General features: G+C 49.8%; 3 protein-coding genes across 16 annotated transcripts in view; 2 read left to right on the top strand and 1 right to left on the bottom strand.

The window, feature by feature from the left end:
* LOC108164581 (flocculation protein FLO11) overlaps nucleotides 1-12,336 on the top strand; it is a 34,387-nt gene extending 22,051 nt beyond the window's left edge. For 3 of the 14 annotated variants that reach the window (XM_033388482.1, XM_033388476.1, XM_017300401.2), the window contains 4 exons: nucleotides 2,317-5,340; nucleotides 10,152-10,683; nucleotides 10,949-11,260; nucleotides 11,335-12,336. In XM_033388482.1, the coding sequence (XP_033244373.1) occupies nucleotides 2,317-5,340; nucleotides 10,152-10,683; nucleotides 10,949-11,260; nucleotides 11,335-11,858 (4,392 nt within the window). In that variant the 3' untranslated portion in view covers nucleotides 11,859-12,336. Of the gene's footprint in view, nucleotides 1-39; nucleotides 6,595-10,151; nucleotides 10,684-10,948; nucleotides 11,261-11,334 lie in introns of those variants that run through there. The other 11 variants (XM_033388495.1, XM_033388491.1, XM_017300403.2 and 8 more) reach the window with 9 other exon arrangements.
* A 332-nt stretch (nucleotides 12,337-12,668) lies between these two features.
* LOC108165109 (vitellogenin-2) lies at nucleotides 12,669-14,296 on the bottom strand. The gene is made up of 2 exons (XM_017301167.2): nucleotides 13,990-14,296; nucleotides 12,669-13,918 (listed from the first exon to the last, which is right to left on the bottom strand). The coding sequence occupies exons 1-2, from the start codon at nucleotides 14,285-14,287 to the stop codon at nucleotides 12,846-12,848; spliced, it is 1,371 nt and encodes a 456-aa protein (XP_017156656.1). The 5' UTR covers nucleotides 14,288-14,296; the 3' UTR covers nucleotides 12,669-12,845.
* A 1,505-nt stretch (nucleotides 14,297-15,801) lies between these two features.
* On the top strand, nucleotides 15,802-17,525 carry LOC108165092 (vitellogenin-1). The gene is made up of 3 exons (XM_017301145.2): nucleotides 15,802-16,124; nucleotides 16,196-16,578; nucleotides 16,647-17,525. Exons 1-3 carry the CDS (start codon nucleotides 15,902-15,904, stop codon nucleotides 17,343-17,345), a joined length of 1,305 nt encoding a protein of 434 aa, XP_017156634.1. The 5' UTR covers nucleotides 15,802-15,901; the 3' UTR covers nucleotides 17,346-17,525.
* The last annotated feature ends 531 nt before the right edge of the window (nucleotides 17,526-18,056 follow it).

Below are 18,056 nucleotides of genomic sequence, written 5' to 3'. Positions count from 1 at the left end.
GACGATAATGATGATGATGATGATGATGAGAATGGGGTTGAAAAGTCGCAACGCAGGGGCAAGACCTTTAAGACCATACCACTGACGACGGCCTCGTCGAACGAGACCTCAAAGATCGTCAGCATCTCGCTGCTGGACGATGCCACCAGCGATGCCGCTGCGGCTTCTCAGCGAAGCGAGGAGGATTCTCGGGGCCTGCGCACCTACACGAAGCTCAATCGAACGCGCCTCACGCTGTCCACCAGGCTGCAGGTATCCGGGGAGCAGCCAGCAGAAGCAACCACGAGGAGAACCTACAGCGTTCCCCAACGCTTCCGCAGTCGGTCAACAACAATCAGACCAGCCACCAAAGCAGAAGCGGAAGCGGAGCAAGAAGAGGCGGAAGTGGATGTTGGAGTTGACGAGGAAGCGGATACAACCACAAGACGCAGCTTTGCAACATTAAACAGACTGAGGAATCGCGGTACAACCACGACAACCACAACTACAGAACCGACAACAGCAACAACAACAACAACCACTAGTAAAAGCACACGACAACCCTACAAGGCTCTCAATCGCAGGGTGACAACAACAACCACAGAGATACCATCAGGCAATGAAATCGAACCTAAAACAAAGGGGGAAAACGACGAAATGGCAACCATCACTGAAGACTCCACAGAAGAATCCAACCCACAGGTGGATACCACCACTGAGGAGGAGAAGGAGACGGAGGAGGAGGATGAGGATGAGGAGCTGGTGGCCGAACAACCCGATGACAATGAGATCTCCGATGAAGAAGTCAGTTCAACAATAACAACAACGACAACCACTGAGGCCAACAGCGAGCGGCCAACAACAATACCACGTCGCCAGCTGGTTATAAGGCGTCGCTTTAATGGAACAACAACCACCGCAACAACCACCACCGATGACAGTCTTGACAACGAAATAGAGCCGAGCAGCACAAAAGCACCAGCTGGACCCACGGCACGTCGACCGCTTTTGATACGCCGTCGCTTTAATGGCACAACAACCACAGTGGAACCACCATTAAGCAGCCAAAGCAATGACAATGAAGTTGATCAAGGCGACAGTGGATCAACAACAACAACCGCCGCCAGTGTGTCGGCTTCTCCACGGCGACCACTTCTGATACGCCGGCGCTTCAATGGGACGACAACAACACAAACAACCACCGCCAGAACGGTTCAACGAGGGGGTTCAACGAACGATGCCGATGATAAAGAGATAACCACACGTCGTCCGTATGCAGCCTTGAACCGCTCACGTACTCGGTATAGTACAACAAGCAGAACAACAACCACCGCCGGCGCTGATGGCGATGACGATAACGCGAACGAGAACGAGAACGATTACGAGGAGAGCGATGAGCGTGTGGAGAGCTCCACAGCACGTGCTGGCTTCCTTCAAACGAATCGCCACAGGGCCTTAAAGCCGGTCAGCTTTGCGACCCGTCGCAGTAGTACAGCGGCACCGCCGAGGATTAGCTCCAGTACGCGGCGCAATCTGGTGGCCCTCAATAGGAATCTATACCATCGAGCGGAGGAAGAGCCAGAGCCTGAAGAGGAGGAGGAGGAGCAGGAGCAGGAGGAAGAGGAAGAGGAATACGATGAGGAGGAGCAGCTCGAGCCCGAACAGACACCTAGAACATCAACGAGATTGAGTCAATTGCTTGCCAGCAGACAGAAAACCCCCCAACCACCCCAACCGGCAACTGACAGGACAAAGACACAAATCCGAACCCAAACTCAGACTAGAACAAAAATAGAAACAGAAACAGAACAAGACGAGGACGACAATGAAGAGGACGAGATTGAAGCGGATGTGGATGAAGAGGAGGATGAAGATGATAGTTCCGTAGAGGTATCCAAAACTAACAGCAACAGCAAAAGGGTAAATGGTAGCACCACTAACACTAACCAAAGCACAAGCACCACCACAGCAAAAACACCAGCACCAGCACTGAATGTCGTGGCTAGTCATAGTCGTAGCAACAGCACCGTAGCCAATTATTTGTTTAATCGTTTCAAGCTTAACCAAAACCAAAACCAAAACCAAAACAAAAACCAGTCAAACATTTATGCAAACAACAGCCACACGAAACAACAAGAGCAACAGGTCACTGTTAAGGTTAATCCTAAGGATAGAGATAGTGATGATGATGTGAATGAGAATGAGAATGAAAACGATGCTAGTCCAGGTCCAGGGGATGAAAATGATAATGATAATGAGAATAATATTGGGAATAATGTGAATGCAAATTCGAGTGTTGTACTAGGTAATGAAGTTAATTCTAAACGACGTTTTCAGAATCGTTATCAATTGAGCCGCAGCAGAGCTACCAGCGGCAGCAGCACCACCACCACCACAGCCAGCAGTATCAGCCTCAGCACCAACCCAGTAGTGCCACCAACAACGACAACACGTCGCTTGGCCTTTGGCGTGCGCCAGCGATCGCAGCAGGTAACTAAATTAACCCAAGTCGATGAAGAGCAGACTGAGGAGAATGAACAGAATAAGGATAGCCAAGAGTCCAACGAAGAGGCAGAGGACACAGACACCACAACGGCAGCAACAACAGCCACCAGCAGCAGGCCGACGCCAAAGCGCATTCGCGTACTGAAATTCCGACGACCCATCAATACCACAGACAGCACAGCCACTAATAGCGCCACTGAAACAGAAAACCACACAACCAACACAGTAAACACCACCAGCACAACAGCAACAACACCCACCGACACCACAGTGCACACCAACAACACAAATACCAATACCAAGCGTTTCCGTAAGATTGTGCGTAAACTAAGACCCGTAGAAACCACCAGCTCCCCCAGTGTTGAAGCTGGTGCTGAAGAGGCCTCCGAAGATGGGGCCACCCGTAAACCCTTTGTGCCCAGCCACACGCGATTTACAGGAACCACCGATAACCAGGACCAGAACCAGAACCAAAACCAAAACGATCTTCTCAATCTGCGACAACGCCTCAAGGAGCAGCAGGCCAAGGGCGAACCCCTCGATGGGGTATTGAGCACACGCCTGAAGGCGGGACTCGCACAGAAGACAGGAGGATCAGAGGATCAGGACGTCTCGGAGCTGCAGCGATTGAGGGACAAGGTGAAAGCAGAACAGGCGCGGGGCAATGGCGACCAAGGAGTAATCAACGATCGCCTGAAGAAGCTGCTGGCCGAGAAGTCAGACAAGTCACAGAAATCATCGGAGAAATCCGAGTCCAATCAGAGCAATGAGGCGCCAACCACTGAGGTCTCGGCACGGCCATTCTTCAAGCGGAAGCTGGTGGCCAGAAGACCCTATACACCTGCCGCAGCAGGAGCAGGAGCTGGTGGCACCACCAAGGCGCCACTCAGCTTCAATAGCTCCCGACCCACACCGAAGTTTGTGCGGCGCAAGAACGGACGTTTCGATCCCTTCAATTCGAGTGTCCGCAATAGGGGAGAGGGATTCGTGCGCAGCGATCCTCGAGGATCCCGTCTGCCCGGAGCCGACCGCTTCAAGACCCAGAAGGCAGGAGGGGACAACGAGGAGGAGGAGGGGGATGATGATGATGAGGAGGAGGAGGAGGAGGAACAGAGCGGGGAAGCTGTGGAGGCGCAGCAGGAGCAGCCGCTGAATAATCGCCCGCTGGGTGCCGCCGGTGGAGCCCTGAGGAGGCCTTTTGTGCCCAAAGCCCGGACCCAGCTACAACCACAGAAGCCACAGAAGAGCCAGGACGAGGAGAGCGAGGAGGAGGACGAAGAGGAGGAGGAAGACGACGAAGAGGATGAGGACGAAGAGGAGGAGGCAAAGCCACAAACGATCGAAGAAGGCAGCGGCACGCCCAAGCCAAAGTTCAATAATCCCTACCGCCCCAAGGACAATCGCGCACTGCCCGGCAGTCGTCCGAGCTATGCCCCCACCGCAGGTGGGGCCACTGGTCCCGGCGGCAATGTGCCCTTCAATCCACGCGTTCGTAAGCCCAACTTCAGTGGGGGAGGATCCACGACGGCTAATGGCTCTGGCAATCGCTTTGGCGGTGCCACCAAACGACCCCGCGTGGTCAATCGGCCACCGGGCGTGGCCACGCCCAACCTGACCCTGCGGCCAGTGGCCAGCGATTATGAGCGCACCACACCGCTGACACCGCTGAAGCCGGCACCGTTCATTCCCAGCAACACGAGGAGCTACGAGAGAAAGTACACCGGGCCCTCCACAGAGGCCACGGAAACGGCCAGCGAGAACTCCCTGATCGAGGACCTGAACATCGATGCATTGAATGCCAGGAACAAGAAGATCTTCGATATCAACAGCAAGAAGCACACGACACTCAAGCCGAAGGTGGTGAAGGTGGAGACGGAAACGGGAGCAGTGACGGAGGTGGAGACTGGTACTGAGATGGAGACGACAGAGCAGGTGGCACAGGAACAGGAACAGGATCAGGGCTATGTGACAACCACACCAAGCACACCACCACCCACCACACAGCCAGACACCACCAGCAACACCAACACCACAGACACTGCAACAACCGAAACATCCATAGAAATAGATACCGCACCACCACCTCCACCACAGATACCACCCACCATCACCAACGAGACCCAAAATGCTAATGAAGCCCCCTCTTCACCCCCACAGGAAGCACAGCTCTCCACCAGCACCACCCAATCGCCGCCGCCGGCCACCACCCTCCTGCATGTCTTCACCCTGCTCGAGGGCGAGGGCGAGGTTGAGGAACAGACGGCCTCCACCTCCACAATTAGGCCGCCAAAGGCCCCGTCGCACAGAAGCAGCATTGCCGAGCCCAAGCACAAGCTGATCGAGATCAATCGCATAGTGGAGATCAACTCAAAGCAGGCCAAGGCCGCCCAGCGGAAGTCCAAGGCCAATCAGCAGGACTTCGGCATGCTGCGGGTGGAGTCGCTGCCCCACGTGGAGCAGCTGGGCGAGATCAGTGTGGTGAAATATGTACATCTGGTCGATGGCAGCGCCATTCAGATCAACGATGGTCACAGCACCGTAGCCGACTACACGCCCACCGAGCCCACAGCCTACCGCAGCCCCTCGGCACCCGTGAGGAACACCCTGCCTCTTAACGAAGCGGACACAGAGACAGAGGCGGATCGCAGTGGCAAGTCCCTGCTGCCGGAGGTCATCAGTGGTGCATTGGAGACATCCACCATATCGCTGGAGGGACTCTTCGATTCGCCCCGCAAGGGCAAGCAGTTGAGCAGCAACAGCATACTCCAGGATGATACAGAGGAGCCAACGACCATCGAAAGCGAAAGCGAAACCACGGTGGTGCCACCCACCTTTGCTGCCGTCCAGGCCACATACGTAAGACCCATTGTACCCCTACTGCGTCCCGAATCCAACGAATCCTCTCCCCTAGTCATCTCGATAGCCAATCTTGATAAAGTCATACTGAGCAAGGTGCAGAAATCGCTGGCCGAGTCGAAAGGCGCTGGTGCCAAAACGAGCACCACCGATGCCACTGATGCCACCGATGCTACCGATGCCACCGATACCACCAGCAACGATTCGAATTCAGCATTCTCTGTGCGTCATGCCTCAGTGCTGCAGGCACCAATACCCGACACCAACACTCACAAAACACAACAAAAACAACAACAACAACAAGAACAGAAACTAGAAACCACAACCCCAATTGACAACAATCAACAGCTGCCGTCGAGCAGTGGCGCTATTAGTGGACAAGACACAACAACAGCAATTAACACTCAACAACAGCTGTCGAACAACAACAGTGATGGCAGCAGCAACACCACACAAACAACAGCAACAACAACCACCAACAACAACATTGGCAGAAGCGTGAGCGAGATAGTCAGCTATAGCACAGAGACCCATGTGGTGCACCGCAAGAAGAAGGCGGGTCGCAAGGGGCGTGGCCGAAGACTGCGCAAAAAAACAACAACAGCCCCAGCCACAGGCCCAACCACATCGATAGACGACACCACAGTGGTGCCGCCTCAGTAGGGCCGCCAAAACACCCCCTCCCCCAACACGTAGTTAGTTATTTCTAGTCTTATCCCCTGAGAACGCACCCCTGAGAACTCCACGAAGAGAGCTTTTTTCGGGCGTTTAACCCATTGCAAGCTTAACCCCTTGCTGCCTGCCACTGTCCCTTGTAAATAATTGGCTGCGTTGCTTTGTCTTTGAATTAACAGCAAAAACAAAAAAAAAAACAAACACAATTTTTATGCGCTGATTTTTCCAAATTTCTTCAGAAAACATAAACCAAAATTGCCCATTTTCAAGTGCTGCCTGCTTTTCGGAATATTCTATTTCTACTTTCATTTCTATACTCGTAAATATATTTTTTTAATATATTATTTAAACAATTCGTATTCTTCAAGCTGCCATACCTAAACAAAAACAAACACACACAAACATACATACACATATACTTACAAACACACATACACAAACGCACATATATACATTCCACGATGCAGATACGAAAAGTCTTTCCTTGGTTCAATCAATCAATCAATTCGACCCCCAGTGGATGATATATTTACCTTAAAGTACCTTAACGATCTTTAAAATTTTTCTTTTGTTTGCGCAGTTCTTCCTCTTATTTTTTCCTCTCCACTATTTTTCCACACTCTTCGTTTCCCCTATCCGAAAAAATATCTTAAGTATAGCTCTAGTTGTAAAATATTTATGCACAACAAATAAAATAATGAACAAAAAGAAACCAATTATACCACATATATTTTTTGAACAACATCAGCCACAACAGAACACAAAGACCTGACCCCAATACCAATAATCCCTATATACATAATGGTAAAAAATCTCCCAAATTTTGTATATTTGTATATATTTTATTATATTTTAATACATTTTTTTTTATTGAACACATTATTTTAACACATAATATTTTCTACATTTACAGATAGCTTTTTAGGGATTTCTAAGAGTTTTATTTAGATCATTAAAGTTGCAAGAAGAACGTTTTCATAAATCTTTAGATGCCGTGAGGCAATCCCCCAGCGTCGACTGCCAGCAAATGTCACCTGTAGAATCACATTATCTTGGTCTCTTCTGTGGATCCAATGTTTGCTATGAAATGTCATCGTTTCATGAAGTGGCCTCATGCCTCATGCCTCATGATTATGCAAAAAGAAACACTCATTAAAAGCCAGTGCACAGGGAGAAATCAGGATAGTATTACATATTATTGTCATACAAAGATTATACTCGTATAGTCAAAGAGACTGGTTGAAATATTCTTCGTTTTGCTTTATCACACTCAACCTTCACCGGTTACCGATTGCTTTTGAATCGAAAATGCCATAAATATTTTGGTATTTTGTATACCTTCTTTGGATGCAATCTTTTTTGTTGCATCTTCGAAGTCATTCGAAATGCTGAACATTTTTCGCTGTGTGCATATGGGTACATAACATATGTATGTACTATGTATACCCCTGGCCTGTCCGGATAATCGGTTTCAACTTTCGTTGGATCCACCGCACAAGATGTGCAAAGTCAGCAAAGAGTCAGTCAGCGCAAAAGAGCAAACAAAACATAAAATAAAACGAGTTCACATTAAAACAATTTGCAAAAGACTTGAGCAGACAGGGTAGACATGTTTCATAATCGTAATTGTCGTCGGTTTGCTTGGAACTACTCCACGTAGTCCCCTCCACCGTGCTCCCCCCTCAAATGATAATTGCCAAAAGTCAAATCACGCGCCGCAAAACAACACCAAAAAACTGAAAACTGACAAAAATACAAAAAAATCTCCGAAATCAGGTTGACAAAAAGAGTCGTTAACGTGAGAAACATTAAAACGGTTCAATGGTTTGTCAAGTGTCTTGACGAGACGGTGCCGGCGGCGTCGTGAGATTTTGTCTTTGAAATCGTCGAGTGGATGTCAAGAGTGCATGAAAATCCAATTTGAAAGACACAGTAAAATAATAAATAATAAAAAGAAGCCCAAACAATGCCCGTAACCAGTCTTCTCATTGTCTTGTCCGCGAGTTTAATGCCAATGCGTTAGTTCCCAGTGGGAGATTCCAAGAAAGATTACCGCATCTTCCAACTATTTTCCTTATTCTTCCGTCTGTGTTTTGAATGTCAAGCAGGAGAAGTACAGATCAAAGTGTAGCGGTTCCATTTAAGAATCCAAAGATAAGCAAACCTTCTTTCGAATCTATTCCAAAGCTTTCCAAAGAAAAGCTTATTCAAAGAGAAGCTTCCAACCACTCTACTCTCGTTTCTACATTCTTGTTTCTCTTCGCTCTCCCCTGATCAGGCAAATGAAAAGCCGTGCTCTTTCCTTCCCTCTCCATCTCTCTCTCTCTCGTTGCAGCTGCATCTTAACCTTGAGGAAGCTCTCACTCCCATTCCACAGAGAGCCCTTCCCATTCCAGGGGCGCGCTTTCACTCTTGTTTCTTGAGTCTTTTGATTTGCACATGTCCGCCCCAGAGGCAACTTTCACAAAACAAAAAAAAAACAAGATACGCAGATGACGACGCCCATCATGATGGGGGGGGGGGGGGGGGACGGGGGCTTGCACAATATTTAATTAAGGTTCCCAACCAGTTTGACAGCGCGCATCTGCCTGCAAAGCAGCTGCTACAGCAGTAGCAGCAGCAGCAGCAGCAGCAGCTTTGGCGCTCCGAGATTATGCAATCACATTGGAATGCAGTCGACAGCAGAGTTGCCAAATACCAGATCTGGCCGCAGGCTGCTGCTGCGTTCCAATCTTCCAATCGATTTCAAGCGATGAGCACCGGACTCTGTTATGCAAGCTCTCTGAACCTCCCCTCCGCCTCCTCCACAACGATGAAAGTGTGTCATCCATCTGCCCAGCCCTAAAAGCCCCAAAAGCCCCGGCACCCACTCAAAAGATAATCATATGCGTGTGCCACACTTTGGAGATAAACTTGCGTCGTCTGTTTCCGTTATGCAAGCCTTTGTCTTGAGGCGTGTCTGTATATGTATTTCTGTCTATGTCTATGGCTGTGTCTTTCCATCATCGCCCTTCCAGCGACATTGACACTTGCGTCGAGGGCCATTGATCAAAGCTCTTGAAGAGAAACTCTCTCTCTCTCACTCGTTTTCTATTTCTTTTTGTGTCTCCTTCTTGGAGCTGTTTTCAATGTCAACAACATTGTCGGACACAAAAACAACAACAGAAGCCTAAAGAAAAAAACTAGCACAAATTACTCGCAACGCAACTGGCATTTTGCTTGGGTATTTTTCCACATCTATTATCGAATGGTATTTATTTTGCACTCCAACGTCCTTCAATTAAAATGTCTGACTGCATTTTTCGCTATTTCTGTTGCTCCCAATAATCAAGTGCTCTCGTTTGTGGTTGACATTCGCATTCAATCAAATCGAATGGAAGAGGGGGGGCGGGCGTTATAGCACTTGACTGGCAATGGAATAGAAAATATAGCGTTCAGTACAGGGGTACTTTAAAGGTTTTCTCTTCATCTGTGCTCTACTGAAACACTGGAAGGCTTAAACGTTTAAGATCTGAACAGGAATAGGAATGGAAAGTACAGCTTTGGGGGTACTTTGAAGGGGTTCTCTGAGGGCTTCTGATACTTCCAAAGATATCTTTCTCTCTACGTCTTTCGCTTATGGATCTCCTGAAAAACTCTCTCTAAACAAAACAAAACACAACACACACAAAGCCAAACCAAACGCCAAAATGCCTAACAATTTATTGTACAAACAAATGTTAGTAATTGCTTAGTTTTTCTTTTCTTTTTAGTTGAAACATTTACTAATACTATGTAATGCTAAAAGTATACTTTGATTAAAATGAATTAATTATTTTATTGTTTTACTATTATTTATCAGCATGTAGCGCGCTTTTGAATTGTTGTTGAGCTGTGAAAACTGCACCGCCAGGAAAAATGCACAATCAAACAGATAAAGAATGTCACAAAAAATATCACAAATCACATAATGTACCACAAATATTACACAAAAAGTATCACATAAAAATCTGAAAAAGTAGAATACACACGCGATAAAAAGTGAATACCCTTTAAATACCCTTTCCAATAGAAAACTAACTGGAACTCTGCTTGCTGTCATCTCCCTCTCTTTCCATGTACCGCTAATCACCGCTAATCGCACCTCCGACCGGCAGCTGCGCCAGCCGACAACTGCCAACGTCTCGAGGCGCCCCGTGCTGAGTGTGCGCCGGCGCATTATCAATACGCCAACGTCGGCGGCAGCGGCAGCGGCAGCGGCAACAGCAGCAACGACCACGCAAATTGCAGAATTAACAACGACCTCTAAATACAATCGACTGCGCAGCAGGCCAGCAGTGGCAGCAGCAACCACAATTCCAGCAGCAGCAGCAACAGCAACAGCCGCCACAACTCCGCCAGCAGCTGCTGTTGGGGCAACATCTGCAGCAGTCGCAGCAGCGGCCAGTGCCAACAGAGGCAGCAGCAATAGCAACGGTTATCTGAGTAAGCTTAAAGCCAAAAGCTCATCATCTGCAGAGACAACAGCAGCGATCGTCAGCGGCAGCAGCAGCAGCAGCAGCGCTAGCAGCAATGACATCACACAAAAGCAACACAAATTCCAGCCAGCGAGCTTTGCGCTGCGACGCCAGTTCCAGACGCGTCGACTGACGACCTTTGCGCCCGGAGCGAGCAGCGGAGATGAGAGTGGTGAGTAGAGCAGCGACGCCAGCAGCAGCAGCAGTGGCAGCTACAGTAACAGGGGCAGCGGCAGCCTCAGCCTGAAGATATATTAAAGAGAAGGTACGGCAGTGAGCATCGCTCCGACCTTCCATTTAATATACGGATAGGCTCTGGTGTGGCCACCCGATAGCAGAGTGGCAGAGGTGAAATGTGTACAACCAATGTCTCTCTCTCTCTCTCTCTTTTACTCCCACGACGATCTCTCTCTCACGCTCTGTCTTGGAAATGATAGATGTTTTTTTGTATACCGCAGCCACTGAGGTGCCGCGCACCCAGAACCCCCTCTTCAAGCGCCGCCTCACCCTGATATCCACCACACCTCCCCCGGCCACGCGCACCACCATTGTGCCAGCGCTGACGGAGACCACCACGAATCTGTATGCCAACGAGGACGATGAGGATCAGGTGGCCAAATCCAGCATCCACACGAGCCGCTTCAATCAGATACCCTTCGAGAGTGTCGCCAGCAGTGGCAGCACCACTACCAGCAGCAGCACCACTAGCACCACCGCAGCCACACCACTGGCCCTTGGGCCGGGGATACGTGAGTCCCCAACACCTCCCCAGTACTAGAAAAGGCCTCTCCTCTCTGACGATCCAATTTCCCTTTTATTACAGGTCGCCAGCTAGTGCCACGCCCACGTCGGCCACAGTCCACCACAGTGGCCACGCCCTACTACTCAACTGGAAACCCTGGGGCCGGACACTCAGCTCCGCCCCTGTCGCGCCGCCAGCAGAGTCGTCGCCGGCCTCACAAGTACATCGAAGTGTACAGCCGACCACCCAGTAAGCCCGCCCTGGTGACGGCTACCGCCAGCAGTCGGCGCAACGACTACCCAGCGGCCCTGGACTACGAGGAGGGTGGCCAGAGGCGCCGCAGCAGCAAGTCCCAGTCCGCATTGCAATCCCAATCCCAGTCGGAGCCGAAGGTAATCGTACATGGCAGGGGCATCATCGAGTGCCGAGCCCAGGGCAATTTTCCGCATCCTCTCAACTGCCGGAAGTTCATTTCCTGCGCCCGGTTCGAGGAGACCGGCGGCATCGTCGGATGGGAATACACCTGCCCCAAGGGTCTCACCTACGATAGCAACGATGGCATGTGCACCTGGTCACCCTCGGATCACGTTGCCTGCCGGGATTAGTTGGCAATGACTGAATATATAGACACACCCGTACATGCACCACCATTTACCATTCACCATTCTCCCATCTCTAATCGAATTTCACACCACTCCCATCTCTAATCCAAGACCTACATCGGAACTTCCGGTTCCTGCACCCATCGCAAATTGATTTTCTTTCCATTCCCATGCCACATGCCCCATGTTGTAAATGTTTTTATTCTAATTTGTGATTAGTTCTGCTGAAGATGATGAAATTGATGATGAGGAAGTCTACGACGATGATGAGGATGAAATTTTATGTTAATTATTTAAGCTTAGTGATATCTCGAGAACCTATTTTTTGCGCCCTGCCAACTCAGCGAGTAAGCAAAAAATGTTGTCTATAGCTCCATCGATCGCCCAATTCTATGCATACCGATGTCTGCTATTTGCTATATATTATAAAGGATAATATGCTTTCTGTATCAAATAAACATAAACATATCTTGTAATCCAACATCAATGGTGTGTTCTCAGTTTTGGAATAGATATAATAGACTAGAAGGCTGCCTCTACGACCTTCATATTTCAAAATGGTAAAGATATTTATATAAAGGAGAGTGAGAATATAATCAAGATGTGATTCGACTTGCTTTGGTACGAGCGAGCTCATTTCTTGCAGACAGCGAATGGGATACAGTCCCATAGACTCCGAAAAGAAGATTTTTCCTAAATAATTATATTTAGTTCCGTTTTCAAAATTGATTTCTTCCTATGTATATTTACATACGAATTGTACTCCAATATTTCAAGACTTGATCCAAAGAATTCCATTTTAAACAGATCTCATATAATAGTGCAATGATTTTTTATTGTGAATTAAAAAAACGAAGCGTAATCTTAAGATTCGATGAGGAAGGAAATTGCATGCTCTGATGGATGGTGTGGGGGTTCATTCGCATGAGGGTTGTGCGATCCGGATTGGATGTATTGGAAGTAGATGGTCTATTGGCGGAGTCCCTGGCGCTAACCCTGGGCGGATTGCCTCCAGGCCTCATGGACGGCGTGGTAGCCGGTCTGAGTCTGGGCGGGAGTGCTGCGGCCGAAGGGGCTCTTGGAGTTCACCTGGAGCATGTAGTCGCCCTGGACATCGTAATCGGTGGCGATGCCCATGTAGGTGCGCTTGCCATGGCCGTTATTCTGCTTGTACTCCTTGTAAGAGCAGGCAGCGACGGCGGGGAAGTTGCGCTCATTTCCTGGGCGGACGGACTCGGCGAAGTAGCGGGTGGCGCGCATGGAGGCCTCAACAACGTTGTCGGCGCCGGGAACTCCGGTCGATGGTCCGTTAGGGTAGAAGTCGACATTGGCCAGGCGCTCAGGGGTTCCCATGCCGTAGGCGGAGGTGTGGATGGCGTCGACAAAGTCGGCATCGCCGCGGGCCAGGCCGCTGAGCTTCTCCTCGGGCTTGCCGTAGATCTTGGAGGGGTCCAGGCCGGTGATGCGGCGCAGCTTGTGTCCGGTCTGGCGGGTAAAATGGCGTCCGGCAACTCCAGCAACATGGGCGGCGGGTCCCTGTCCAATCAGATGGATAATCTCCTGGGGCACGTTCACGGCGTTGGTCAGCTCCACGAGGCAGTTGCCGATCTGCTGGCCGAGGCGCTCCACATTGAGAGTGGCGTACTGCTCAAAGTCTTCGATGGCATCGCCGAGATTGATCACGATCAGGTCTCCGGTCTTGGTGTCATCCTGCTCCTGGCTCTGCTTGCGGCGCTGCTGCTGCTGCTCCTCGCTGCTGGACTTCTGCTGCTCCTCGCTGCTCGACTGCTGGCTGGGATAGGGCTGGAGGTTGTACCGCTGCTGGTAGGCCCTCACCAGCTTGCTGGTGGCCTTGCGCACCTGCGACGAGCTCTGGGGCAGGCCCTGGATGAAGATGGTCACCTCATCGTCGCCAAAGTTGGGCTGACGCTTCACCGTCTGGACCAGGTTGTTCAGGTTGAACTCGATCTTCTGGCCGCGCTCGCCCACAATGAAGCCCTTGATCTGGCTGGGCGTAGGGGTGTACTCGGGCTTGAACACGTTATTGAACTGGGACAGATGATCTACAGAAAACAGGGATAAGGGATTACATTGGGGAAAAGTTGAACAGTACTAGAGTAAGGGGACTACTTACAGAGCTTGTCCAAGAGAGTGGCACCCTCCTCGAGGCTCATCTCCTGCAGCTGGCGCAGATTCACCTGCTTCAGGGAGGGCAGCTCCTCAATCTCACGAGGATTCACCCAGTTGCTGGGCTGATCGATGTTGCTCAGAGAGTTGGAGCGGGAGCGGCTCGAGGATCCCGTGTTGGAGTTGGCCATCGATGCTGCCACCAGGCAGGCCATCAGGCAGAGAGTGCGCAGAGGATTCATCGTAATCGGTGATCGGTGATCGGTAGAGACTCGGACTGGATGAAGTGCCAAGCTGTACTGCATAATTCTGACACGGTTTCTGTGCCTTTTATAGCTCCGTCTAAAAAGAAGCAGCTTACCGATCCCGCACGTGCCATGGATCGACAGAACGGAAGCAACGATCGATCGATCGATTGGCTGATCAGCAGAAATTCTAGAACCGAATTGCACTTTTCTTTTTGTCGAGTATTTTTCGTTTCATTTAGTACATATTTTCCGCTTTATCAGTTTGTGCCGATTGTGGCGTCAGCAGTCAGCGGTCGATTCTTGATGATGATGCGGCTTCTGTCTCTCTACCACGTTTCCTCTACTGAAAATTGGGCAACTTCATGGGAAACTTACGTAACAGCCAGATCCGAGGCAGCGATCGATATCGATCGGGTTTCATTTCGGAAAGTGCATGAGATAATCTCATGATCGATCGATCGGGTTGAAAGACCTCTCAGATTGATAGATTCTAATATATTTTATTCGAACGATATTATAGACATATTTTATAGTTTGTTTTATAGTTTTCTTTTCACAGAAACTATTGATGGACTTTCTGGTTCCCAAATAAATTCTTATGGGGCATAAAAACACACCTCCTGAATTCTTTCAGCATTTCAGTGTTTCCTATGAAGATCTCCCATGAAACTCTCCTAAAATAGTTACCCTAAGATTCCAAATGACCGAAGCCATTAGGAAACGCAGTTCTTCATTTGATACGATATGAAGTTCTGCCCCATATCATCGTTTGCCTGTCAGAAAATATCTTGAAGGAGCGGAAATTGACTCGAATTTCCCTTTAAAGACTTTGGAATTAAAGGGTGTACGATACTAGGAGAAAGGCAGTTCAAAGTTGGAACAGTTTTACTTAGCTTAACCTTGAGCATCTCTCTTGTAAGAGAAAGAGAGAGAGAGAGGGACTTTTCTCTCATTTTAACCTTTGAAGTCCATCTATCTATTCCATTTCTATCTGCCATAGAAACGCAAGCCCTTTAGTGATTCGATTCGATGGGGAAGCAATGAACCTGCATTTTATTTGTCCATCGAAATTCGAAGTTCGAATGAAGATGGAAATTCAAAGGCAGAAAGAGAATTACTCCACTAAAAGAGATATATGTATGTAAATGCATATGGACTATACTCCCAAATAATGGACTTGAAAGTGGAAAATATAAATGCCCTTAGATTCATAATCAGTTGAGGGTTTTACAATGTAATTACAAATTAATATTTGATTAATCACGGCACTCGGATTATCATCATCATCATCTGCTATAGCGACTGCATTATACATATGTATGTACATATAATCGTACTCGCACTCGAACTAATCATCAGTTTGTTCCCATGAGTGACAATCCCTTACGCTGCAGAAACCCCAATCGGAGGAGAGCTCAACTGCACTGCACTGCACTGCACTCCCGAAATGCCTGACGAGGCAGAAAAGGCTGCAAAGTGGAAAATTGCAATATGAATATATGGAAAATATTAATTGGATTGATAAGCAAAACAGATCGATCGCTATATAAACAGATGACCGGCCAACGGTTAGACAGTTCCACTCATCGACTTGCAGCTTAAGTGTTGAAGTCGTAGTCGAAGTCGAGAAGCCGCCCTATACCCCGGACCACCCCCCCAAAGGACACCATCATGAATCCCATGAGAGTGCTCAGCATGCTGGCCCTCCTGGCCGTCGCCGTTATGGCCAAGCCAGGCAGCACCCATATGGACAACTCCGTCAACCAGGCCCTCAAGCCATCCCAGTGGCTCTCAGCCTCTGCGCTGGAGGCCATTCCCGCCGCCGATGATCTGACCGTGGAGCGTCTGGAGAACATGTCCCTGGAGAAGGGAGCCGAGCTCCTGCAGCAGATCTGTGAGTATTAAAGCACACACCCCACATTTTACCCGTGCCAGACATACTTATAGAATATTTCTTTCTCTCAGACCATCTCTCGCAGATCAACCACAATGTGGAGCCGAACTTTGTGCCCAGCGGCATCCAGGTTTACGTGCCCAAGCGCAACGGCGAGAAGATCGTGGCGCCCCTGAACGAGATGATCCAGCGTCTGAAGCAGAAGGAGAACTTTGGCGACGATGAGGTGACCATCATCGTTACTGGCCTGCCCTCCACCACGGAGACGGTGAAGAAGGCCAACCGCAAGCTGGTCCAGGCCTACATGCAACGCTACAACCTGCAGCAGCAGCGCCAGCACGGTAACGGACGCGACTACGACGACAGCACCGAGAAGAAGGGCCAGCGCACTTCCAGCGAGGAGAACTCCAGCGAGGAGTCCAAGAATGCCAAGACCCAGAGCGGCGACATCATTGTACGTTCCCCCTAGGGATCTCTAGATGTCCAATCCTCTAATCTCTTTAATCTCACTCATCCCTCTAGGTGATTGACTTGGGTGCCACTCTGACCAACTACAAGCGCTATGCCATGCTCGACATTGAGAAGACCGGCGCCAAGATCGGCAAGTGGATCGTCCAGATGGTCAGCGAGTTGGACATGCCCTTCGACACCATCCATCTGATCGGCCAGGGTGTGGGAGCCCACGTTGCTGGTGCCAGTGCCCAGGAATTCACCCGCCTCACCGGACACAAGCTGCGCCGCGTCACCGGTCTGGACCCCTCCAAGATTGTGGCCAAGACCCGCCACACCCTCACCGGCCTGGCCCGCGGCGATGCCGAGTTCGTCGATGCCATCCACACCTCGGTCTACGGCATGGGCACACCCGTGCGCAGCGCCGATGCCGACTTCTATCCCAATGGACCCGCCGCCGGAGTGCCCGGAGCCGAGAACGTCATCGAGGCCACCATGCGTGCCACCCGCTACTTCGCCGAGTCCGTCCGCCCAGGAAATGAGCGCAGCTTCCCCGCCGTCCCTGCCAACTCCCTGCAGCAGTACAAGCAGAACGATGGATTCGGCAAGCGCGCCTACATGGGCATCGATGCTGCCCACGACATCGAGGGCGACTACATCCTCCAGGTGAATGCCAAGAGCCCCTTCGGCCGCAATGCCCCTGCCCAGAAGCAGAGCAGCTACCATGGCGTCCACCAGGCGTGGAAGAACGACAACAAGGACTACGACTAGACAGTGCCCCCACCACCCAATGAATGGACAGCACAACGGATGGATTTCCCATTTAGCATTCTCTAGACTCTAAGCTAAGCCCATAAATTGGCATTTTCTCTACCCATTTAACGAGTCACTCGCAAAAATTCAAATCGCAAATAAACGCTAAAGACTCTTTTGAAAAGGTGTCAAAACGTATCCAGGAATTTTGTGCTGGGATACACCCTTAAGATAATCTTTGGAATAGCTTTCGACCAGATCTTGATGCGGGATCCCACTCCAAAAGGATTGCTTTGCCTCATCATTAATAGCCGGGAAAACTAAAAACGCCAAATCATATAAACTTACCATATCACCCGCTAGACAGCCGAATCTGGATCAGATCGGATTATTATTGTAGTCAGAAGATACGCTCTAGCCATGCACCGCTGGCTGCTGTGGGACAGGCCCGAAGTCCGATGGCAATGGCACTCCAGAGCCTGACCGTCGTGCGAAACACTCTCCCCACCGGCCGAAGTCGCCACGGCTTCCAAAACACCTTGGACAACTCTGGGCGGCTGGCCCAGCGGGACCAAGTTTCCCCTTATCAGGGCTTCTCAGGGTTCAGAGTGCATCAATCGCGACGATAGCCATGGAGCTAGGGCATCAACTGGTAGAAAAATATTATTTTCAATTGAAATTAAAAGTTTTGCACTTTCAGTTTCGCGGTTTTATGTTTGACTTTTATAG

The sequence above is a fragment of the Drosophila miranda genome, chromosome XL, assembly GCF_003369915.1.
Source record: "Drosophila miranda strain MSH22 chromosome XL, D.miranda_PacBio2.1, whole genome shotgun sequence".
Taxonomy (NCBI): Eukaryota; Metazoa; Arthropoda; class Insecta; order Diptera; family Drosophilidae; genus Drosophila; species Drosophila miranda.
The sequence above is the reverse complement of the archived record's forward strand: the minus strand, read 5'-3'. Positions and strand labels throughout refer to the sequence as shown.

Bases quoted from the DNA above. Each gene is read 5' to 3' on its own strand.
- LOC108165109 (XM_017301167.2), bottom strand. From the start codon at position 14,287: ATGCAGTACAGCTTGGCACTTCATCCAGTCCGAGTCTCTACCGATCAC. The intron at 13,919-13,989 runs GTAAGTAGTCCC...TGTTTTCTGTAG, and splicing joins CACTCTCTTGGACAAGCTCT to ATCATCTGTCCCAGTTCAAT.
- LOC108165092 (XM_017301145.2), top strand. From the start codon at position 15,902: ATGAATCCCATGAGAGTGCTCAGCATGCTGGCCCTCCTGGCCGTCGCC. The intron at 16,125-16,195 runs GTGAGTATTAAA...TCTTTCTCTCAG, and splicing joins CGAGCTCCTGCAGCAGATCT to ACCATCTCTCGCAGATCAAC. The intron at 16,579-16,646 runs GTACGTTCCCCC...TCATCCCTCTAG, and splicing joins CCCAGAGCGGCGACATCATT to GTGATTGACTTGGGTGCCAC.